The sequence below is a fragment of the Acanthopagrus latus genome, chromosome 2 (genome assembly GCF_904848185.1).
Source record: "Acanthopagrus latus isolate v.2019 chromosome 2, fAcaLat1.1, whole genome shotgun sequence".
Classification (NCBI taxonomy): Eukaryota; Metazoa; Chordata; class Actinopteri; order Spariformes; family Sparidae; genus Acanthopagrus; species Acanthopagrus latus.
Genome location: NC_051040.1, coordinates 30,097,896 through 30,124,375, shown reverse-complemented (window position 1 = coordinate 30,124,375; position 26,480 = coordinate 30,097,896). Strand labels below are relative to the sequence as shown.

The following is a 26,480-nucleotide window of genomic DNA, read 5'->3' as shown; positions in this document are numbered from 1 at the left end:
ATACATATAGTATATTATACTGAGGTGACTCTTGGGTCAGAACCTCAACATGTTGATGGGTATTGTGGCTGGTATGATCCCATTACATGGTCTGTAGTTATTTATGTACTCATTATCTACCTGATGATGGCGCTAGACGGAAAGTCAGGAGGTAACCAAAGTCATTAGGACTAAGTCTCTGTGGATCTTATATGTCAACCATCTAATAGTTATTTAAATATTTTAGTGAATGCCAAGGTGGTGGATTGACCAACATTACTATGACCAGAGAACTCACTATAGAATGGCAGTCAGTAGTGACTGAACAGTCAAAACACAGCATGAACTGAATGAACCTGAACCCTGAATATTAGACTGATATTAATTAGTCATGGTCTATATTTCCTACACCATAGACCTCTGTGTTGAGTCAGCTCACCACTGATAATTGTAATTGTTTTTACTTGTAATTTATACCTGTGCTTTTGCTGCTGTGGCATGAATAAAAGGCATGATGTCTTGTGTGCAAACAAAGTGTGTTAAGTCATTGCAGTGAGGGAGGATCCTCACGTCCTACAAGACCACAGGGGCAACCTGACTCCACTCTTCCTCTGCTAAAAACAACCACCTGTTACTAAGGAGGCGCTAAAGCATCACTGCAACACATCTCATGCATCACACATCTGTTGTCTGGCAAGCTGCTTAGGAGACATCATCAGTGTGGTGGGTAACTATTCTCAACTAACAATGTGTAGCTCTCTTTTTATGTACAAATCCTTAATATTTTTTAGTCATCAGTGAGTGATGTGAATGACTCATTTTGAACCTGCCAATACTTGCGTACATGTCGTATAATGTGGTAACATCATGACAGAAAAAGAACAAGCTGTGTAAGAATTGTACAGTTTTATACATGCTTTCAGTACAAGCTATTCAGTCGGTTAGAATGCAATATGTACTGATTGCTATGTTAGGTCAGGCTTTTAGAACCTCTCCTAACAACCTGGCAGGTGGAGGACACAAACCTGATTCCTTCTGCCTTCAGTAATAATGCATATTTACATTTGATTGATGTGTCCAAACCAGTCACCAGAACAGTTATTGGTTCTGCAAACCACTGATACGTTCGCATTTGTACGTGTCATAGATATCATACCATGTGGTCTATTGATTCACATTACATGTTCATGACCTGACTCTCATATCAGGAGGTGAAGGTCATGGCAGTGACAAGTTGCGACTCGTTCAACATTTGTAAGTGTGAAATCACAGGGGTTTGTGCAACCAAAGCAGGAATTTTAAGGCAAAACGTTACATTTTCCTAACCCTAACCAAGTTGTTTTTCTTCCTAAACCTAACGAGAGCATATGCACAATGCTAAGTACTAGATAAAATTGAACGCTTAACCTAAAGAAATAGAGAGAAATTGAACATGAGAATTGACATATCCATGGTTTGCAGATTTATTTTGGATATTAGGTTGATATATTCAGCAGCTCAACACTTTAGTGCTTCGCTGAGCAACATTTCTAGAAAAGATACAGTATACTATGTTATGTAATGTATGTTAGGAGCCTTCAACAGATAGACCTGCATCACGGAATATCAGGAAAATATTCAACCTCTGCCTCAAGTACCAGTGTGTGTTTGGATGCAGCCTGGTCATAATGCAGAATATCCAGCTCCAGTGAACTCTGGAGCAGCAGCCCCTCCACTACCATACACACTGCCTCCCACACATGGCTGACCTGCAGGCTGCCCACCTGGATTACAGTACTTGACTCAGATTGACCAGCTCCTGGTGCATCAGAGGGTCAATGTGGCTGAAACTGTTATTGGCTGGGAGATGCACAATATTTACACAGTAAAGAATAGTATGGCTACAGAGGAAATAACATCTTCACCTTGCAGTGTGGCCCTGCTCAACCTTTTACCATTCACCTTAATGGTAACGTGGGACAGAAGTCTTGACCCTGGTGCTGCTTCCCCTGCTGCCTTCAGGAGTTGGAGGTGCAGAGCCCTCCTGGTAACCCCACTGGTTTCGTGGAGCAGGACTGGCATCCCATTTTTCCCAAGTTATCATCCTGAATGAGAAGAAGAAGCCCCAAATGAAAATCAAAGTCAAAATCATGTCTGATGTTATTTTTGAGGTGATGTCTTTGGATGAGTCAGCTGTGGTGGGACAGATCAGTAAGCAGTGGGGTGGGTTCATGCAGGAAGCCTTCACAGATGCAGATGACTTTGGGATCTCATTTCCAATGGACCTTGATGTGGAGATAAAAGCAGTGATGTTAGGAGCATGCTTCCTTATTGATTTCATGTTTTTTGAGAATAAACCAGAACAACCAACAGAATTGATAACTAACCCTAACACTTCATGGCATAACATTGAGACATTGGCCCTCATTTATCAATCTTGCATGAAAACGGGTGCAGATCTGAGCGCAGAATTGGTCTTACAACAGGACACGTGTGATTTATGAAGTATTCCTATCTGACCAATTCCAACGTACGAATGATCGGGTCTAGATAAATATGGCGGCTGAATTCGATCGTCATTAACATGTTACGCCCCTAAATATTCCTGGTTCAGAGGCCTCACCCACTGAGGTCAAACATGGAGAGAAGAAACACTTTTCTGAGGTGGAGATCGGCATCCTGGCAGTGCCGGCACATCACAGGCACTCCATTCACTAATGCATTCTTGTGCAAAACTGAACAGGCCAAAATAATATGGCACACTTTCTCTGAGGTATACAGCAGCGTTCCCCCTGCTGGTCCGAGACGGAGCCATCTGCCCTGCAGCAACCCGATGCAGCTCCACTGTGACCCGTGTGTGTGTGTGTGTGCGTGCGCACGCACTATTGAATCTGCGCTCCTGCTCTGTAGCAGGATTTGCCAGCACAGTTATTAAGTATTACTTTAGTTGTTGTTAGGCTGTTTAGCCTATCATATTTTATTTTACAAAAAAGTGGTATCAGTAAAAACGTGGGCTTTTTTATTATTAATTCTTTATTTTTATTTGTTTTAAGAATCCATTTTGATCTGTTCTAAATATGTTACTGCTTGTGCTTAATGACAGCTGAGGTTTGTTTAATAATTATTTTCAGACTCAGCAAGATTTTGCTGTGTTGCATCGCAAATCCACAGACTCAGATTTGCGCGCATGAGCTCAGACCTGACGTGAGATCTGATCGCAGCTTCTGCTCTCGTCCAAATTGATAAATGCCCGAAGCTTGCGTGAAAATGGTCGTATGCACGGTTTTCTGCTGTTTGTTCGTTTGATAAATGAGGGCCTTTGGCTTTTCAAGGCAGGTGTACTGATTTATAAGAATTTAACCCTGAGTTTACAGCAGCACCAGAAACTGTAGTGAGCATTTTAGCAATAAATTCTCTTTTAGCAGTTTTATGTTAGGGTTACATGTTGAAAGGAATGTAGGCTATATTTTAGCCCTGGGAGACTCCCATTCTGTGTGTGTTATGTGGATGAGGGACATGTTGAGACAGCTGTTTCTGACTATGTGTCTGCTACTCCAGTCTAATCTCCATTATGTACCATTTCACTTCTGTGCTATCTGCACAATTTCCCATGTATACATCAGTCACTTTGCAATAGATAAGTGGAGATCAGAATGCCTTAATTCCTGTAAAACCCTCAAAAAGTACAATACAAAAATATGTTTTTTATATTTCTTAGTTCAATTGGGCTCAAACAACATCCACGCAGCATTATATTTTAGCCTCTACTGAATGTAAAATAAGTTTATAAAATAAAATAAAAGTTTATTAAAGAACAGCAATAAACTTCTATGGACAAGAATGATGTGTAACACTCAGAAACTTAAAGGTCCCATATCATAAAAAAAACTCATTTTCGCTGCTCCTCTCTGAGCCTGCCAACTCCCAGAATGGGGAAAACAAGTGATTCCTGCATGGTCTCTGCAGCCCACCCACTGGTAACATGGCGCTCCTACAGGCTGTTCAGATTCTGCTCCTTTCATTATGTAATTTTATTCCACCCTTTTTTCTTTATCATTTTACCCGGTGACGGGGCGTAACACTAACAGTGTCCAAGAGTTTGGAGAGTGTGTTGGAGACAAACACAGCTTTTGCTAGCTGTTAGCCATTAGCTTCATGGTAGTAATACACACTAACCATTCTGAAACATCCTGCTGCAGCCACATAGTCTGTACTTCTTCAGGAGCCTCTCCTTCTGGGTCACATTCTGGGTCAAATTGGTTTGGTTGAATGAAAAAATCTCTGCAGCCATAGCAATACATATATACATCCACCGTAAACATTAGCACATGCTACTGCTAATGCAAGGGGCATCCTCTCCCTGAGAGTGATGTAGCAGGCAGGGCTCTCCAAGTAAATATAGCTCTCCTTTAAATATATTACAAGTTCAGAATTCATGTTAAGTTCCTGCCGGTGAAAACCCCATGTTTCCTACTTTTGCTGCTCCATAATAAATGCTTTTAAATGACTGTTTATTGATTGATTGATTGTAATAATAATAATGATAATAATAATAATAATAATAATAATAATAATAATAATAATAATAATAATAATAATAATGATAATAATAATAATAATAATCATCATAATAATAATAATAATCATAATAATAATAATAATAATAATTATTATTATTATTATTATCATTATTATGATACAGATACTGTTGATGCACTGGATTTCTCCTTCTGCTCCTGCATTATTTAATTACTGGAGTTGGTGTACCCTTGCAAAGACCAGGCCAGCCACTGTTTTCTACTGTTGATTTACTTTTTGCTGTTTAATTGATTTGTAGGCTTGAGGCAATTAGGGTATATTTCCTACTATACTTGATGTACTGGGTAGTAGTAGTCATTTGGATGGTGATGTCATTAAATGTGTCTGTTCTCTCTTGTACCTACAGCTTGACTCTTGGTCCGGGTCCGCACTGACACACAGCCTCCTTCTGTGGTGGGACTGCACGGGTGACACGCAGTAGTGGTGTGTATATTTGGTTGTGACACTGCATGTATTTCATTGCGATAAATCATATGTAAATAGAGGTTAAGTGTGTAGTGCATGCATGTGGTGGTAGAATTGCTGTCTCCCTCTTCTGTCTCCCACAGTCATTTTATTGTTGCTGTGTATAGCTGACCCGCCCTTATTGTGAAGAGAACTGATTGACTTTACTCACCCAGTGAGATTGTTGTTTTGTTTATTGCCTCGTGCCTATGTTTTAGTGAAATTTGATCTATATATTGTAATAAAGCCAACTTAACTTTTGCACAGGATACGCCTCTGGTAAACTGTTCTGTTCGGGGAAGTCAGAGTGGGTCACCAATTGCATTATAGATATTGAAGGTTTAAGGGTTCCTCCTGCCCCTTAATTGGAGGTGGCGTTGTCAGGCATTTTTATAGGTGGTCTTAGAGCCAGGCACTACACATAGGTATATATTTTCTTTTTAGGAAGAGCTTGATGAAATCAAGGTTGTTGGAACAGCCACCGCATCCGGCCACCCAGTGGGATTCCTGACGTGATGTACACTGTGCCACAGCTCTGGGGTTCTGAGGACTTCATTGTTCCACATACTGATCTTGAGGCATGCAAATTCCTCTCAGTTGTCCCATGTGATGAAGATATATTTCATCTGTGTAATATGATCATGTCAGAGTTGGACCTTACTTTTCCTGAGACCATATTGCAAGCTCAAGAGTTTTACTTGACAATTCGGGAAGCTGTTCGCTCCCTCATCTTTAACTGAGCAGCCTAGCAAACTGCATAAGTGACAACTGAAACTATTAAAAATACCCTCTAGATACGTGTTAAGACTTAAAATAATCTGCTTTTGATAATAATTTGCCTGGCAAGGATTTCCTCCAGGACATTGTGGTTTGATTCTAATGTTTTTGTAATGCTTTGGATAACAATGACACAAAGCAGGATAGGTAAGCTGTGAAAGGATCAACAGTAGACAGCGAGTCTATAGTTCACCTTGTTTAAAAGTCTTAAAATTGCATGAATAAGCATATACTTTCATGCTTATAACCTGTTTTACTTTAGTTGATTCAAAGGGTTTGCATTCTGTTGCTCTTTTTGCTTTGTAAAGGCCATATGTTTCTTATTAATCAATAATACAATGCCAATCTTGGCATATGTTGGCACGTGTTTATTCTGTTTACAGCACAGGAAATGGCGAACACGTGTATTTAATTGTACATCAAGGCTAACACATCATGAAAAAGCTTCTTTCTACAGAACAGTTAGGGACATACTCTTTAAGTTTATATTTTAAAAGGTAATTTCTTTACCTGTGGTTCTTAATCTAAATGTAACTGTAATTGTCACAGACACTGAATGTGTGTACAATAAAATAGATTTTCATTTTTCCAACTCTTGATTGCTCTCATGTTTGTTTGCTGGGATTGAGCTGCCTCCAATGATGTGAGCAAAACTCTGTTTAAAGTATGCCAGCAAATATAGTGTTAGTGTGCAATGAATGGTATAAACAAAATACTACTTAGTGTTTTTTTTATTTCAACAGATATCTGGACAAAGACAGATTTTGTTCTGGACCAGTAAAAGAACATTGCAATACTGGTATGAAAATAAATGTCAAAACAGCTGCCAATTAATTTCCTGTGTGTTACACAAGAGCAATTGAAAGCAATTTGAAAGTAAGATAAATACAAAATTAATAAATACATACATAAATGTATATTTTTTTTAACATTTTTAAAAAAAAATGTAATTTCAACAACTTTTTGTATATTTAAGTTAAAAAAAAATCTAGAAGTCCAAAATAAAATCACAAAATAAAAATATGCCTCCAAGCTGGCTAAAACCCTATACAACTTTAACTAGTATGGTCACTTTGGCCACTAATGCTTTGATTATTGTACATGCATATAAACATGTAATAATAACTCACTTTAATAGACTTTAAATTACAAATTAACATATCATATTGAAATTAGTTTTGAGAAAGTGAACTTGGTGTGGTTCTCTCCAAAATGGCAGTTCACAATTCACTTAATGCAAAACAACTTTTGAATAATGGATATCAGATGAAATCTTAATAACAATTGTGTGTGCACAATTAAATGTTCACAATTATGTCTTCAGAGGCAGCAGGGTAGTGAGAGGAAGGTAACTGTTAACAACAGATACAGATGCACAATAATCCTTCCTTAGTTTGCTTCTAGAATTTCTGTAATTTTTGTAATACCAGTATGAACATACAGTACTTGTCATTAAGCAGGTCAGAACTGATCTGAACAGACTTCCAAATTAGTTTTTGAACTAGGAATTAAAGTGTGCTTAGCGCTTTAAACAGTAATGTAGTTGAACATTAACAACCAAATATATATGTCAGCATTTTCCACATTGAAAATTTCAAACATTCTAAGAGCACTTGTCTCTTCTGTGGTTTCCTCCAAAATGGCAGATCACAATTTACACAATGCAACACAATTTCTGATACTGGATAACAGGCAAAATCATAATAATAATTGTGTTTGCACAATTAAATCTGCCTTAGCTTGCTTCAAGAATTTAGATTATGTCCATAACCCAAATGGAGCTTCTTAGCACAAGATCAAAGTCATTACGAAGATCCGGGTAGCTTTGGTAGTTGATTGGTAACATCAAATAGCACCCACATGTATGCGCCTGAGGTCGACACTGGAATGCAGATGTCTCTATGAAATGAACACTGATGGGGTGTTCAAACAGCATATCTGCCCCTGTGCAGAAGCAAAGGAATGACTTCAAAGTAGTGTGGTCTGATGTACCACTTCAGATGTATTGCCACAGTGTTCTGAAGTGCATTCATTTGTTCTGGGATATTCATAAGTTCCTTAACATGTTTTGGTGTTGGTACACGTTCCTCCATTATCTCAACAAGCCTCTGTGGGTACAAAGTATCTGCCAAAGTTTTCAAGATGGGCTTCCAGCATTCAATAACAAACATTGGAGTCTGGATTAGGGTTTTGTGTCCTAACTGTGACATTAATCCAGCCATTGTGTCTTCAGAGGCAAGGTAGTGGCAGTCATGTGCATCCAGTACATCCTTCAGGTCATCTTTGTCAACAGACTCAAACGATTCCAGTGCAAGCTCAAGAATTTTCCTCTCTTCTTTTGAGACACACTGCAGGAAGCTGTCACACTGCTGTAACTTGTACCATAAGCTTCTTCCAAAAGTGGAAGGGGGAGAAGCAGTGGAAAATACCTGACAGTGGTTCAACCCATCACAAGAATCTTTGCGATTGCCTGCCATTCCTGGACCTGGATATTCGTGCCTAAGGTAAGGTGTCTTCACTTCAGTACCTCATATTTGCTGTAGAGTTCTTCCCAGAATTCTGAGAGGCAATCACGTGAAACACCGGAGCCTTCCCCCTCCTCCAGTTTACCATTGGAATGTTTTCTTTTGATGTGCACATCTTTGTTCATGATATCTGGGTCAATAAAGGCTGCCAAGAGGTCAGCAAGGCAGTTAGCCCTTTGCACAACAATGATGACCCCAAGGCAGAGTATCATCCAGTTCAGAAGGATCCTCGGGTGATGCTCCAACTGTCACTTCACTATCATTGGAAATGTTATGCAGCATCTCTCGAGTTTGGGTCTCAGGACTAACATCTGTTACATATTCACCTTGTTCTTCTTGTCCTATACTGTTAGACTCTGTTGTCATCTCTGGGGTTCCTTGGTCTGGTCTTATTTCTTCAGTGTGCAATCCTCTCCCTTGTTTCTCATCTCTGATAAAGTCATGAACCATCTGCACATTTGGTATTTCTTCATCCAATCGTATGACATCAGATTCATGTAGTAAAGATAAGTCAATAGTTATGACCTCTGGTTCTGATGTCCTCCACTGTGTAGTCTTGGTTTTGTGAAAAGTCACAAATGTAACAAACATAATCCTGTAGCTTCAGTGACTTGAAGGCCCCATTTGGGAAAAAAAGTGATTCTGCCATTTCTTGGACCTCTCTAACTGTAGTCTGTCTGTCAACACTGACATGCCTGGTTCCACCTCACTGCACAGCTTGTACATGCTTGAAGTTATTTTCTATTTTGCTGAAGTTCATCCATCCAATTTCTAGCATCCTTGCCTGTCTTTTTGCATTTTTATTCCTTTTTAATTTCTCTGAAGACTGTGCTCTTTTAACAGTCTTGCTATCTGGAACACAAACCTTTACCCTTATACTTTCAAGCAGCTGACCTTTCCTGGATGTTTCTGGATCTGAATGATGAGTGTTGCGACAGAAGGCAACAGCTGCCAATCTGTCTCCATAAAGTGGGATGTACTTTGACAGATCCTGTTCGGACATCAGTGGAATTACTGAAGAATCAATCTGCAAAAGAGACCTCAACATTTTTGTCAGACAACTTGGGAGTCAAATTATTTAGCAAATGTAACCATCACAGAAAAACATGTGAAGGTTGTTCTATGCCTTCTTTAAATGCAATGAAAGACTCAGAAATTATTTTGCACCAGCACCAACAAATTCTACACAAATAATGAGGCTTAGTTCAGACTCGTTTTTTATTTTAGTACAAAACTTCAGCTACACCAGCAAACCTTTCCTCTTGGCTATACCACCATGTATATGGCAGTCTGTTAACTATATGGCAGTCATATATATTTGAATTAAAGTGCTCAATAAGCTTCACATGACAATCATTCTTTTTCTACAGATTATTGTTGTGGGATATGAAATGTATTTTACCTTCTATCTGTTTAACTTTTTCAAGTTTTATAGCAGGAACTAGCTTAAAGGAATAGTTCACTTTGGGTGAAAGTCCAAGTGTTAAGAAAGCCCCGCGATGCCAAGCTGGCTTAAAAAGACCTCATTCACACCATGCTTTTAGCCAGAATCTTCACTTTACCCATTGAGCTGAACATGAAAGTGAGGAGCACAAGCTATCTGACAGCTGCAGTGAAGATTGTGGCTAAAAACATGGTGTCCATGAGGTCTTTTCAAGTCCACTTGGAACTTGAGGCTTGAAATTTCACCTAAACTGAACTTTTCCTTTGATACATCTAATTCATTAAACAGTCAAACATTTCCTTACTGGACTGAAACATGGTACACTAATATTGCAACAAAGCATACTGGGATTCATTAATCCACAGAATCAATGCAAACATTTATAGGTTCATTGAGTCACAGGTTTGTTTAGTAAATGTGAAATGTTTACGACATTGTTGACCGATAATTGCAATTTACAAATACAATAACCTACATCAGGGGTTCCCAAACTTCAGAGTGCCGTGGCCCACTTTAAAATCTGGAAATCTCTCGCGGCCCACCCAACAACTCTGATCAACACAGAAGACTTAAGATGAATTATTTCTTCTTTTATTTCATGAACAGAGCAATACGTTACTATGGCAGTAACATTCACATGCACATAAAGATTTGTACAGTAACCAATGTAATAAAATATTAAAGGTATTTCTGGTGTAAAATGAATCCGTGGTCTAACACACCATGACACAGAGTAAGACACCCCCCCCCCCTTCTCAGAATATTAATTAATATTAGGGAGACCACCTGCAAACAGTATATGAATACACTGGATAACTCACCTAATGTAGGACATTAATAGTAACACATAGTAAACTGTCAAGGCCGTATCTGGCTGTTTGACATTGAATAAAAAGTGTAGGCATATACATAAAAAAACAGCCCTATAACAACATGAGGGAGAAAAAAAACAAAACATGAATCAGAACAATACTTGAATTTCTTACAACACATGAATACTTATTTACAATCCATCATAGCTGGGCCGTTTAACGGTGCACACCAAAGTGCAATTTCACACACAAGTCCACCTTGACATTAACCCAAGGCTTAGTCCAGTCTCTGTGTTTATCTCGATCTACTGGTTCTGAGCCACACTTTGGGTAACGTTACATTGTGTCTACTGCACCTCACCTAATGAGAGGGGTGATGCTGCTGCATAGCAGCTGTCAAAGTCTTGATGTCTGGCTGAACAGACGTCAGCTTTAGGCGGAGATCAGGTTCAACATCAGGTTATTCCTGTACTTTGTCTTTAAAGCCACAAGTGCTGAACAATTGGCTACAATTAACGCCTTAATAATGTAATTACAGGCAAGCATAAAACATTATATAATAATGACTAGTATTGATGACTACGGTATGTCAATAATGATAAATAATTAATTTGGAAACAGGGGAGTGCTTAATAATAACGATCGTATCACTTCTGGGCCATGGCCTACCTTCACTTTGACAAGCCTAGTTTTCCTTTAAAGAGCTATAGCGACATCTTGCGGCTTACTCGCGCTAAAACAGGAAGCCCGACCGGATGTCGCAGTTTGTCGGTCCTTCAGAGCAAGTTCTGTATGAAATTGGTAAATTTAAATGGTCAAGATAATTATATCATCTGGCTACTCTCTTTAAAAAGCGCGTGCTGTCATTTGTATTGTGAAAGAATTTTGATACTTTAATGCGTAAAAACAGTAAAACCGGTTTTGTTTGGCCACATTTTTTTTTTTACTTTGAAAGTGTTGGCAGGAATAATCTGTTGTTTTTACCGACTCTGACGCGGTATCACTCGGTGCGGCTCAGTCAGTGCAGAGATGTCGGCGTTGCTTGCACTCGTAGCAGGAGCAGTCTCCCTCTATGTGATAGTGTACTACGGTGTGTTCGGCGGACCGAGGTGTTCAAGTGCAGTGAAGCTGAAGGGAAAGACAGCCATTGTTACAGGTAAGGGTGAGGAGCTTCACCTGTCAGCCGCTGCTAAAATGTCAGATCAGTTCATATTGTTGATTCATCTGCACGGTAACTGTGTTCTGGAACACTTCCTAAATGTCGTTTCTTGTCAGAGATCCTCCCAGATTCCAAGATTACAAAGTGGTCCACCTACAAAACATTACAATGTGCAGTCAAGGCCAAGCAGCATAGACACAGCTGGGTTTAAAGTTAAGAGTTGTACAGTTCGCTAAATGGTGTCTCAAAGTAGCAAATGGCTTTGGCAAATTGCTTAAATATAACATAGATATTCTCTCTTGAAGTAGTATTTTAACCATTAGACATAAAGTGCAAAATGAAAAACTATTCCAGATATCCAGAATGTAATTTTGAATATCCAAAATAAATTGTGACTGGTAAAAAAAGTCATTACGGACATCCACAATTTCTATTATGACTAGTAAAAATGGAATTGTGGACATCTGTATATATATTGTGGATATCCGTGATGACATTTTTACAGGTAACAATGTATTTTTGGGTATTCAAAATTACAGTTTTTCATTTTGGACATCTGAAATGAAAATTATGACTAGTAACAACTGGATTGAATATATCGGAAATGGGAGTTTTTCCTAGTAAGATTTCAATTGCAGATATCCAGAATGTTCATTCTAGACATCCAGAATGTAATTGTGGATATCTGAAACTGAAAGCCCAATACACATGAATGGCAAAAGTGACGTCATTTGTCCTAGGAAGAATGTCATTGTGGATATCTGAAATGTTCTTTTTGACTTACAGATATCTGTAATACATATCCAGTCTAGCTATTAAATGTTAAAACGGCCACTTGTACTTTTTAAGGATTTAAAGATATCTTGAATTGAATTTTGACTAGGAGAAATAAAGTTTCTACTAGACAGAATGTGATTGCAGATATCTTTAACTGCCATTTTGACTAGTCAAAATGTATTAGTCAAAATTTTGACTAGGAGACTAGGAGATTTGACTAGGATCCGAGTTTTCGCGAACATTGCCGTCACGTTTGCTTTGTGTCTGGTGCAGGAAGAAATAGTAAAAATGGAATTTTGTCTCGCAAGTGTCCGCAAGCAGCAAGTATGGTTGATGTGGAACAGGAAGTTGTGGGAGGGACGGAGGCAGCAATATTGAGACTTGAGAGATTTGTGACATTTAGTGTGTTTGGTATGTATAGTTAGTGTGTTATGTAGTGTTTGGTGTAGTGTGTTTAGTGTGTAATGGAGTCGTGGTTTTTTTTTGTTTAATGAGTCAAAACAATGAGGAGATGCTGAATGTGGAGCAGGCAGTGCTCAGGTCTGCCTGAGCTCCTTCCAACTGAATGAGAAGCTGCACTGCCTTTAAATGTAAATAGTCACATATAACTTGGTCAATTTTTAAAATGTATGCACATATTTAGCAAACAGCAATTTAAATTTGCATTATAAGTAAGATGGTTACATTTTTGTATTTGTGGTTTTCATTGTAAAAAAAACCCCTAACTTTTTCTACTCTGATTTTATGTTTTTTTTTTTTTTTTTTTTTTTTTTTTTGTGATTTCAGGTCCATTGTGTTAATACAGTATGTCAAAATTAAAAAAAAATACACACACACAATTCACACATGTGAGGTTGTGCTGAAAATAGTGACACCAAGTAAATAGTTTTTAAGGTGAAATGTAATGGCAAAATCAAAAATAGTCAAAAACGGCCAATTATATCCTGGAATATCGGATTTCACATCAAACCTAAATATCCCTGATGTCCCACCTTCAATCACAGCCTCATTTGGCCATCCATGAAAAACCTACTTAACCTCCCACTTTTCTTAGGTATACAGACTTCCTATGGGCAATGCACTAGTTCCTTGAATCAAAAGGTACCATCCCTCCAGTCAGTGGCTGAATACGTCCCTTGAAGGCTGGTCTAGCTCACAATAATGTGGGTTATTTTGTCGACTATGAATTGGTCCGAAGTCAACTCCAGTGTGTTGATCGGGGCGGTGGCCTAACCTTTTGGTCCCAGCACCCAGCTGGTGGCAGCTGTAATGTACTGAGGGTGCCCTTGTGAGTGGGGGATCAGATTTGCCCCCTTTTTGCCGCTGGCTCCTCTGATTCCCTGGGATTTGCTGAGGATTCATCATTAGATGAAGAGGAAGCTGTCTCCTCTAGCTACTTCTCACCACTCCCTCTTTATATCCTCTTCTTCTGTTAATGATTTCTCGTGCCCCTCTTGGTCACTGTCAGACAGAATCAGTCATGATTACATCCACAGCTTCCTGCACAGAAAATCTCTCCATTTTGGAAGGGGTGACATGACTGGCTCTACAAGCTGCATGCATTTATAATTTTTGGCTGCTTACAGCAGTCGCATGAACTCACACATGGTCTCAAAAACAAATGCAAATTTGTTTTGCTTTTCCCTGCAATGTCAATTTTTGCAGCTTTGCAAGATGAGCCATGTTTCTATTACTTGAAGGAATGTATGGGGTTTGGATGCTTTTGCAGGTGCACATATTTGGAGTAAAATATAGAGTTGCTTTCAATTGTACATCAAAATCAAGCTCCCTTACCTCCCTGTATCAATGAAACGGGGTGATGAAATACAAAAATGCCATGAGAAGAACTACATGCTCTTTGCTAATAAGGTCATGCAATGTCCACAAATAAACTCCTATGAAGACTGAAAACACCCATCATTTAAACATTCACATGCACACACTAGGGAGCATATTAAGTTAGTTATAAGTTATAAGTTAGGCGTGTGCGTGTTTTCACATGCACATTTATGTGAGTGGGTGTGAGTACAGAGCCAGAACAGTGATGGTGAACGATTGGCATCGATAAAATTATTTGTCAATACTCATATCTTGAGGAAATTGAACAAAAATGCATCATCAGTGTGTGTATATTGAGTGTTTCTTTCTGCCAATGTTTATCATATAGACTCTAACATTCCACTGTTTACCACACATTCACTTATTTGTGGCAGTCCGCCACAATATCAACTTTGGCCGCCACATATTGATTTTCTACTTTAGCAGCCGCGCTCAAGAGAGCACACCCCTCAGTGAATAGCATGTTGTTATGAAGTCCAATACAGTGCATGGCGGTGTGTTTTTTTTTTTTTTTTTTTTGTCCACTGGTAAAGCCAAAGAAGATGAGGAAGAGTGCCAGGCACTGAAGACAATTTTTTGTTGTGGCCAAGCTGTGTAATTACATCGCTATGTGATGCACTTGGGACTTTTTCCCAAAAGCTAACATTGTGAAAGACGCATCTGTAAAACATTAATAAAAGCCTCACCACCCCTGCAAAATCACTTGTTTTACTGTCAGAATTTGGACAATTCAGTCCCACAAAATTTGGAGAGTTTTAGAAAAGTGGCCCGATGACATTTTATGCCCATCCAAGTTAGCTCGGTGCTAAACCGGAAGTTAGACACCTCGGTCAAGCTCTACGGCAACCCAGTTGGACAAGACACCACCACAATAAAAGTCTGATTCTGTGGGAAACACTTCATTGGCTGTATTAGCAGACGTTAGCTTACATCAGATCTTGTTTTACACTTTAATCGAGCCCAGTTCTTTTTGAAAGAACGACAGCAGAGAGAAAGAGACGTAGTATGCCTGTGATTTGAAAGGTTTGAAAATCGCAGGTGCTGTGTGCTAGGTGTGTCAGAACTCTCTTGGTTCTCTAACTACGAAAACTCCGTCAAAGGAGTTGGCTTCATTATGATGCGGATATGCAAATCACACTCTCCTTTCCCCTCCCCTCAAACCCCTCCTCTCCAGCCAGGGACAGAAAGTTGACACTTAAAGTCAATGACACTGGAGAAACTACTGACATTGGAAAAAATCCTTTCAGTGAAAAGAAAAAGATTGTCATTAAAATCACATCACAATCACAAATAAGAGGGTGTTCTGACTAGGGCCTAAGGGAAACCCTGGCGCAATGTATAAATGAGACTCCCTCTTCCCATCTCCAAAGCCCCGGCAGCAAATTATTTTCTAAGGTTTCATTTGAATGCTGAGAGTGGAGAGAGGAGAGCCCAGGGGAACTGGGAGGAGCCGGCATTTAAACCTCAGACAACCTACACTCACACTCATTCACTCAGCCAATCACACCTGTTGCCAATTCTGCATTCAGGTAACAGAGAAATCAGAGAAAATGAGAGAACGTTCATCAATAGAAATGTTAATATATGGCCTATAGGGTTGTAACAGAGGGAAAGAAAGGAAGAAATGGAGAACAAGGACTTGAAACTGTTGCTCGATATAATTTCCATTTCTGAATTGTGTTGTAACTGGACATACAAACACAAAAATATGCACTAAAGCACACAAGATCACACACTTTTATTGTTCATTATTTCACACTAATCATTCTCCCACATCCATAAGAGTAGAACCAGACATTGACGTTCTAAGCTACCCAGCTACCCCAAAATATAGGTAAATGGTGCCATCTGGTGGAACATTCAGAAATGACTGCATGACCACAGGATAAACTCCTGACAACATGGGATGCTTAATTATATGTAGAAATGACAGTGGTTTTAGTTAGTTTATTCAATTATAATACACACAGTGTATTTATAGACATATTACAAGAGCTGAGGTTGAAATTAAAAAAGAAAAAAAGTGCTAAAATGGATGCATATAATACAATTAAAAAGAAAAAAAAAACCAAACATCAAATGTTTTGTGTAGTGTATTAGGGTTCACTTTTGGTGAAAAACACATAAATCTCTTCATGTATCACTGACTGCGCCATTTGCTAATTTGCAAAACTCAAGCATTCAGTATCAGCAACTCCTGTAGTCATTCTTTTACTTAATTAACATGCCGTTTCCCAGGTGAAAACACCAAGAGTTGACATTTTTCACACACCATGTCAGCTCATTTGTTTTGGAACAGTTTCTGTATGGTGTTGAAATGCCAGTTACATTTCTACTGTTGGGCATGAGTTTTTTTTTTAAGAAAATGGTGAGTTTCTCCAGTAATTGTGTCCCAGCTATTGAGAAAAACTGTTCTATACTGCCCTAATTTATAAGGGAATTGTTTCTCTGTACATTATACATGTACAATATAACCATAAAGTGATGTTATAAAAAAGTGAAGTCTACTACTGACTAATACTAGCTCTACTATAGAGCCCATGCCTGTTCTGAATAAGCACACATATTTCTTAACTTTTCACTTATCTTATCCATCATGTGCTTTTAAAACTGACTTTGTTGTAAAATGACATGCTGCTTGTGTAATCTCTTTACTAAATGTCAGATGAACAGAGTAATGATTTGTTTATACTATGGTTCCAATCTTTTGTTTTACAACTTTTAATATAACATTATTATATTATTTTTTTTCAGCTGCATTTAATTGACAGTCCCTTGAATGGCAGTTAGGTGTCAGTGAGGTCATTAACTCTCCTCATTGTCAGTCTTTTCTTGAGTTTGATAAGAAGTAATAATAATAATAATAATAATAATAATAATAATAATAATAATAATAATAATAATAATGCATTTTATTTAAAGGTGGAGACGGTGTCAGAAGTGCAAATGTCTGGTTGGAGAGCTATTGACCCCATGGTGGTTAGGTTGGCAGATGGGGCAAAGAGTTGGATGGTAGAAGAGGATCGGGGAGTATGGGAGGGTGTGTGGATGTGGATGAGATCAGTATGGATAAGTTTGTATGGATCATTGTCCTGCACAGGAAGCAACACTGGCATTGGCAAGGCGACAGCTCTGGATCTGGCAAAGAGAGGAGCCAGGGTGATCCTGGCCTGCCGCAACAAAGAGAAAGCTGAGGCTGCTGTTTTTGACATTCGCAGAGTGAGTACAATAATGGGAAGAGACATGACGAGCACCTAAAATCCCATTCTAAATCTTAGAATTTGATAAATTTGATATAAAGCACATTGGCAAGATATACTCAAACATTTGGACTGTGCTCTCACTTATTATTAATGAAATTAATTAAATGAAATAATTGAAATGATTGTTTATCAAAATAGTTGGAAATTAATCTTCCTTTGATCAACAAATAGAATAATCAACCAATCACTGCAGCACTGTTAACCCACAATTAGACTTGTACATAGCCTCTGTACTTTGTAATGATATGGAAGTAAGTTGCTGTGATTATCAGGACATGAAGGTATTTATTACTTATCGCTCTGATCACATTAACAGTGAAATGACCAGAGCCCCAAGAGAAATACATTGTCCACACTTTCATGACCATCCAGACTGCAAATAAAGAAATACATTAGTATTGTTCAGTTATCCTTGTTCTGTTTGTTTATGTATTACAGCCAGATTAAATCTATATGTATGTCCGTCAGGAGAGTGGGAACAATCAGGTGATGTTTATGCTGTTGGATTTGGGAAGTTTCAAGTCTGTACGCAGCTTCGCTGAGAACTTCCTGAAGTCTGAGCCCAGACTTGACATTCTCATCAACAATGCAGGTGAGGGTGCTGAAACATGATGGCAAATCCCATCCCAAATTCCATGATACATTGTGTATATTTCTAAAGTACAGATTAAGGGAAAAAAGGGTTACTTTTGATTTCCCCACTACAGTTTTGTAAAAAGGAAGTAAACTGTTTCAGGTATAATGGGTCCAGGACATACTGATGATGGTTTCGTCATGGCCTTTGGGGTAAACCATCTGGGTCATTTCCTGCTCACCAACCTTCTCCTGGAGCGCCTTCAGCAGTGTGGTCCTAGCCGTGTGGTCACTGTGGCTGCACTCCTGCACCGCTTTGGCAGCACTGACTTACCTCCACTGGCTTCCAGGAACAAACTAGTGTCTGGTCGGTCTACCTGGCACAACTTCCGAGCCTACTGCAGCAGCAAGTTGTGTAATGTGCTCTTTGCCAGGGAGCTGGCTAACAGGCTGGAGGGCACCAATGTGACCAGCTATAGCCTCCACCCAGGTTAGTGCTTACTGCACATTCTATATAGGAATTTTGTGTGATGTAGGATATCCTATGGCAGATTTGAACTTGATAACATTTTAATTGTCTTTTGGCCCTTGTGTTTAACAGTTTCAAGTCTGTTGCACCTTTGACCACACCTCATAAAACCATTTCCAGCTGTTATATTAATGCTAACAAGAAATTACGGAAAGATGACAGACATGATATGATAAGAAACATAATGCTCGTGAGTAGGGATGTAACAAAATACCAAGTTTCACAATATGGCGTTAAAAATGTGCGAAAAACTTGATTGGACTGTGACATTATCTGCCATCATATCACATTTATTGTTTTATGGGTTATTTTTCTTGTAAAGTTAATGGATCTAACAAGGGAAACACACAAAAGCTCCGGTAATGTCTCTTTTCAGCACTGTGTCAGCTATGGTAATACTCCAACCTTGTCCCACCAACACAAAGACGTCTTCACTCATACTCCGGAGCTGCTCTTCGCTGCAAGGGTGTCTTTAGGCTTGTTAGGTTAGGGTTAACTCATCCTGTCTGCTTCACCTAATGAGCCCAAAGACACTGCAGCTGCAACTACTGAGCACACAGCCCGTTGATAATAATGCTTTACATACGCTGACAGATTTTTATGGCCCTAGTCATCTGAAGGATAAACAACGGTGGGACCAGCGAACGAGTGCCTCTTCTCAGCTGTCCCCTATGTCACATCTCCATGGGTGCCCTGGTGGTCTCTCTGTACAGCCACAGGGAGGGAGTGATTGCTATTGGCTGCTGTATTGTTTTGCGATCCAATCATTTCATTGCATCACCAACTCAGAGTAGTAAAATAATCCATCTGTGTCAAACTGGAACGACCATGTTTGAACAGAGGAGGTGGCCCACGACATTTCTTATCACTCACCTGCAATGCAGTATTGAGTTTCCTCCCCAGACAGCTTAACAATCATTCACACCTGGGCTCAACAAGCCCTAGCAACCCACATGAAGGCTGGTTTGGTCAACAACTCCAAAGTGGCCCTAACGACTCTGTAAGGTCACTCCAGCAAAGAGTTTAAAAACCTGCAACTCCCCTCCAGTTAGTTACAACTGAAGTTTCAGTTGAAGTTGAACTGAAACACGTCCAGTTGCCTACGATACAGCACTCATAACTTGAGAAGGCAAGTTCTGAAGAACTTGCCGTTGCGAATGCTCCCTTTTAAGAAGATGAAGCCAAATGCGCATTGCTGGCTGTGAAAACTTTGAATAATGTCCACAGTATCTAAAAACTGTGAAATAAAGTAGCTTAGGCCAAACTGCATTGGTGGCTGTACTTTATTTGTAGTCTTGTCTGAGGAGAATGAAGCAATAAAAATAGAATAAAAGCTTTGAGCCTTTGTGTCAAAAAGCAGCTGAGATACGAGTGAAATACTCGGAATCAGACTGAGAAATTCAGTAAATCTCAAAATATCAATGATTGAGAACATTTAAATATTTAGATAGAGTTTCTGGCTTGAATGAATGAAAAGGTAATGGTTAAATATAGCTAAAACGTTGGGAAATATACTGTGTGTGTTTGTGTTTGTGTGCATGTTGGTGCACGCTTAAGCATGACTTTATATGTGTGTGCATGCTTACACATGCATGTTTAACTGCATTTGTGTGTGTGTGTATGTGTAATAACCTGACTTATTGACAAGTCTGTCTCTCTGTGTGTTACGGCCCTGTACGTGTGTTTATGGGGTGTATTAAAGGAGCTCGGTCTGATACTGGAGCTACTGAGGTTTCTAACTCCAGAATAACCTGGCTGACACGCCTCGCCTTGGCCAACGCTCTCATACCGCATTGGATGAATGTCCACGCTGCTCCTGGAGTTGCGACCAGTGGGTTTATTGCTGTGCATTGTCCATAAACAAAGAAGAACAAACAAACAAACAAAACAGCATCATGAAGAGCGCCTCAGCACCACAGCGGTCGAAAAACCGTTTGTCCTTCCGGGTCAGAAACCTTACAAAGAGAGTGCACAGTGCCACCTATGTGCACCTGAGCTCCCAGAGCACAACCAAACACATCCAGCTCCTATAGTGTGTATTATGTGATGTCCCCTTTTCTCCTGCTGAGCTCAGTTGCTCTTCGGCTCCGGATCAGGCTCCTCCTCCTGTACCTCAGAGTGCATTTGAAGTCACTAAGCATGTGGCTTTGGTGCCAATATTTCCTGAGCCTGAAGTTGATTCTTATTTTGTAAAAGTCACGGGAAAGTACAAGAGGCTGCAGCCACTCTTCCTGTCGTTGATAGTTGGACCAGCATCTCAGTTATTTCCAAATTTAGGAGCAGGAAGCTTTCTGACATCCACTTCTACACCGCATATAGGCAGGTCTCTAGTTTGTGATTTGATATTTGTCATCAGCTTTTAAAGGCACATACAGCTGTGTGTCGTCCATAGCTCCGAATAATTTGGCCCAGAGGTGAAATATATAAAGAGAAGAGCAAAGGGCCCAGAACAAAGCCCTGGGGAACTCCATACTTCACAGCAGTAAAAATCGATGAAGTACCATTGTAAGAAACACATTGTGTTCTTTTGGACAGGTACAATTTTAGCCAGGCTAGAGCCAGGCCAGAGATGCCAAATTGACTTTCAAGTCAGTCTGACAATATACCATGATTTATAGTATTAAATGCAGCGCTGAGATCCAGTAACGTAAGCACTGAGATGGAGTCTAAAGTAAGTAGAATCATTTACCACTTTAGTGAGGGCGGTTTCAGTGGAGTGACAGGCTCTGACAGCTGACTGAAAAGATTCCAGGAGATTATTATTGAGTAAGTAGCCTGAGAGTTGTTGGGACACAACTCTTTCTAAGACATTAGAGAAGAAGGGAAGGTTGGATACTGGTCGATAGTTACTTAGCGATCCTGGGTCGAGTTGTGGTTTCTTAAGTAGAGGCTTAACCACAGCAGACTTAAAGTTAGGAGGGACAACACCAGTCATGAGGGATGAGTTAACAGTATTTAACATTGTAGGTCCCAGTGCTGGCCATAGTTCTTTAAACAGTTTTGCTGGAAAGGGGTCCAGGACACAGGTAGTTGGTTTTGAGGATGAGACTATTTTAGTTAGTATCTCAAGGGAGATATTTTCAAAAGTTTTTATAGCTGAGACTAATTGAGAATCAGCAGCAGGATATTTTTTTAACAAACTTTGACGAGGAAGCCAGAGATAATTAGTTAATTTTGATTCTGATCTCATCAATTTTATTGCAAAATAAATCTAAGAAATAATTTACATTAAAGGATGCTCATCAACTGTGGTTTTTGAGTAAGTTTAGCCAAGTGTTGAAGAGAAATCCAGGATTGTGTTTATTATTGTTTATTAGGCCGGAGAAATATGTTGTTCGAAAAACGTCCAATTTAGATTTACGCCATGCTCGTTCAATTTTCCTGCAGGCCTGCTTGAGATGTCGGGTTTTGTCAGTGAACCAGGGAGTAGATTTCTTTGGTCGCCTTGTCTTGGTAGAAACCGGTGCCACAGAATCGAGGAGCAAAACAAGTGCTGAGTTCACTTCATTTGTGAGCATTTCCACAGGATTTGTCGCAGTCGCTAAAGGAGCCAGGACCACGGGCAATTTATAACTGAGTGTCACTGTGATTGCCGGGCTGGTATGACGAGAACATTTGTGTCTCTGACATAGGGACAGGCTGATGATGCTTCAAACGTAATGAGAAAGTGGTCCAACAAAGCAGAGGAGATAGAAGCGATGTTCAGGTCTGTCACATCTAGTCCATGGGAAATGATCAAATCCACTGGAATGAGTGGGTTCATGGACAAGCTGAATAAAGTTGGAAATATCAGTAAGTCTCAAAAAAGCTTTCCCTAGAGGGTTATTTAAGTGGATACTGAAATCCCAATAATTAGGATTTTGTCTGAGTGAGTCACAATATCTGCAATAAATTCACCAAATTCTTGTAGGAACTGGGAGTAAGGCCCTGGCGGTGTGTACAGTACAACCAGGTGAAAGCCTGTTCCCTGGACAAGGCTGTTACTATTTGATGAGGATGGTTTTAAAACCAGAGCCTCAAATGAAGTAAATTTAATACCCTGGCTGGAGCTTAAACTGAAAATAGATTTGTAGATTAGAGCAACACCTCCCCCTTGTTTACAGGCCCAAGCAACATAGGAGGTAGTAGTATAGTCTGGAGGACAGGCTTCATTTAATGGCAGAAAAGAATTAGGTTTCAGCCATGTTTCACATAAGCCAATCATGTCCAGCTTATGCTCAGTGATCAAATCATTATTCAGTAAGGCTTTGGTTGACAATGATCTAATATTGGTAAAGCCAAATGTGAGGGTTTTAAGCTCATTGGGGCAGTTTCCAATAACCGGCCGTGCAGTGGAGCTTATGGTAGATAGTTTAGTAAGTGGAACAAGGTATCTTTTAGTAGTAGTAGTAGATTTTGGCTGCCTGTGCAGATAGGGATGCCGGGATGCAGTAGTGATTAGTTCCAGTATTTTATTATGTAAGACTGTGTAAGGTGCTTGCTTTCCCCACTGTCAGAGGTGGAGATCAATATTAGATTATTATGATTTACACATTTAGAGGATTCAATGAAAAACTGGTGAGGGAAGGCGACAGTCTCAATGTTATGAACTAGGCTATCACTCTGGTACTCTGCGCTATGTCCCTGACCAACCATGTTAATTAGGCTAGTGGACTCCATACCAGCACTAATAATAACACTAGCAGGCTCTCTAGAGACCTGTTACCTGCTGAGTGTTATATCCCTTGTGTCAAACCTGATTCAAACCTCTATCTATATTGCTAGACAAAACAGCAGCGCCAACTCCAGGGGGATGAAGGCCGTCTGCTCTCAGCAGGTGGAAGGGACCCCAGAAAGAGGGCCAGTTATCCACAGACCTGTATCCCTGCTCCCTACAGTGATGCATCCGCCAGCGGTTCATAGCTGTTAGCCTACTGTACGTCTCATCATTACCCCGCTAGGGTAAGGGACCAGAGACAATTATTTGATGCCGACACATCTTTCTTGCAGCCTGAAAAGTCCTGGCTGGGCTATCTTTTGTAATCTCAGACTGCTTCTGATAATTATTGTTGGCGCAAGCATGAATTACAATGTTGCTGTAGCTTGTGGTGCTGTGTGACTGAGTTCCCTGTTTATCCCTGCATGATGCCAGCACCCTGAGATTAGCCTCTATGTCGGAAGCTCTGGCCCCAGGTAAACAGTAAACAGTGGCTGATGACGCTAGCTTAACTCTGGGAGTAAATGAGTCCCCTATCACTAGCGTGTGGAGTTTAGCCCTGTAGGCTGGGGCTGGGGAGGCACGCGAGCCAGCCGGGCTCACAAATGGGCTAGCAAGGACAGAAAATTTGTCAGCAGTTGGGAGGGGTGACTGCTGACCAGCCCACACAACCGGTGACCTGCTCCTGTGCCCTCTCCCACGCTGCGACTGAGCAGGAGCAAACTCCACAGCAGCTGCCGATGAGACTGAGGTAGTGCTAAGGCTAGCAGGCCTGCTATCAGGCCTGGGGCTAATATTATCTGTAGTGCCTGTGTTTCTAGTTGAAAGAAGGTCTTCTAGCTCACGGACACGTCTCTCTAATAGAGACACCCTATCAGTAACTGCAGAACAGTCAGCACAGGCCATCCTAACACTTGTTTATCGAGGCTGTGTTGACTGCGGTGAAAGGCAAAGAAGCAATGAGCTAAGCTAGTTTGAGGAAGCTAACCGGGCAGCAACAGACTGCCCAGTGAAAGAAGCTAAATTCAACAAAATATGTACAGGTTATAAAGTCTAGCGTTAGCTACGGTACAAAGCTTGTGTGACTATTAAGACTAAGAAATAGAAAAAGGAAAACAGATAAGATAGATGGAGAAGGAGAGAGACACAGTAAACACAGCTTTCAATCTCATGGAAGTCTTGATGTGCGTCACAGGCGTCGTCACAGGTGGCTGGTCCTGTTTAGTCAGGTTCTGCTGATAAGCCTCGTTATACTCGCAACCAAAAGAAAGAGGAGAGACAATGTTTTTATTGCCACAGGACTGGCATCGCCAACTGTCTGACTCTTAAAAGAAAAGAGCAGCCTCTGTCTTCGCAGAGTGCGTTGGATCCAAAGGGCATAGGGTTAATTAAATCAGAGTTGCACTTGCCCACTAGTGGCTGTGATCAACAGATGACTGTTTCAAACTATTTATATTTGACGGTTAGTATCGCTGACTGGTGAGTCTGGTGACCAGTGTCCGGTGAGTATTTTGAACGACACTGGTGGCTCCCAGTTTGTGATACTCTGCAGCGCATTGGCTTTTTCAGAGGTGGTAGTGGCACTGTGCTGCTTGGCATCGAGATGGGTTATATTCTCCAGCCAGTACACCGGATACACATAAAGTCCAAATTGATCACTGGCTTCTTGCCTGTAGTTGTTTGTGCTGCTTTGCCAATCTCAGGAAGAACTCTTTTAATGGGCAATGACATGGCAGGTGGCAAAGTGACTCCTGAGCTTGAAGTGTTGGACTTCCCTCAGAGCGCAGAGTCAGGCAAAGTACCATAAAAACACACTGATTTGTTCCCTTGCTGTACAGTCATTCGTGTGCAAGGATGCAAAAATACAGATGTTATGTTTTCTGACAGCATACTTGTGCCAGTTTTTTCAGGATAAGCTGATGCGTAAAGCAAGATGGAGATTACTGCCGCAGCTCCTAGAGAGCATGAAAATGTTGCTGAGCTAGTGCAAGTCAACATCCAAGATATGTCGCTTCCTGAGAGCATATCTCTCTGACACAGGAATGCTTGTGTGTTGCTCAAAGGGCTGATCCAACATTAAGAGGTGTTTTTCAAATGTGGCGAGTGCTGACAAAGCCAACGGTGAGCCATTCATTTACTTACTAAACAAAGACCTTTTGGTGTGTAAAGTTGGTTCACTAACGCAGATTGGAGTGCAGTCTACCAAATACTAGTGCCCACTGCGTGCTGTGATCATGTTCTGTGCGTGGCTCACAAAGTCAATGGGCAGGACACCTAGGCATAAATAAAATGTATCAAGTCATACTCAGACATTTCTTTTGGCTTGGTCTGAAAGCGGATATGATTAAATATTGTTGGTGTTGCCACATTTGTCAGATGTGACATGCAGATGCAGAGCCTGCTCTTACCTGGTCAGATACTTTCAAGCCCAAAATGTAAGCAAAAGAAAAGAAAAGACAAGCAGTGCAAAAAGGAAGAATTGGACTGAGCCAGAGAGAAAACAAGGATAAATATCAGAGTGTCATTTCAGAGGTGGAGGCACCTGCGGGATTTGTGAAGACTTTTCTGCTGGACAAGTAAGGACCCCTGCTTGATATATGTCTCATTCTATGTTTTAACCACTAGCTATGGTGGCGGTGGCTACAGTTATACTTGCAATAGCGCATATGGCCATATGATGTTGCAGTCAAGCTATGTAGCCGGTCGCTAAATCTACCTTGTTAGCTTGTATGCTAACTCCGGTATTTAGCTTTGTCTTTATGGCTACTGGTTAGCAAAAGTGTCTTTTGAGTGACCGGCCAGTTACAACATTAGTTTGTGTTCAGTATGCTCTGAAGTGGTTGAATTGGTTCAAATAAATAATGTTACTCATACTTTAGAAAGGCAGCATGGCGTTGCACCAGGTAATGATTAGCTGGTAACTCCGTCTACCATGATGTGATGAATATTGTTTGTATATCGGGATATATACAGTGATCTGCATGAGGCACTCCTCATTGTAATTTAGAGGTATTGATCTTAAACAGAATAATCAAGGGTTATGCTGATGTTGTTATTTTGTGACATCGTGGTTATCTGGCTTCCT

General features: G+C 40.2%; 1 protein-coding gene and 1 pseudogene across 1 annotated transcript in view; both read left to right on the top strand.

Moving 5' to 3' along the window:
- Positions 1 to 1,729: 1,729 nt before the first annotated feature.
- LOC119009364 lies at positions 1,730 to 2,462 on the top strand (annotated as a pseudogene).
- Positions 2,463 to 11,444: 8,982 nt separating this feature from the next.
- dhrs13a.3 (dehydrogenase/reductase (SDR family) member 13a, duplicate 3) overlaps positions 11,445 to 26,480 on the top strand; it is an 18,012-nt gene continuing 2,976 nt past the window's right edge. Inside the window, exons 1-4 of the mRNA XM_037087302.1 lie at positions 11,445 to 11,715; positions 17,435 to 17,553; positions 18,066 to 18,189; positions 18,334 to 18,660. Of these exons, the coding sequence (XP_036943197.1) occupies positions 11,589 to 11,715; positions 17,435 to 17,553; positions 18,066 to 18,189; positions 18,334 to 18,660 (697 nt within the window). The 5' untranslated portion in view covers positions 11,445 to 11,588. The remainder of the gene's footprint in view (positions 11,716 to 17,434; positions 17,554 to 18,065; positions 18,190 to 18,333; positions 18,661 to 26,480) is intronic.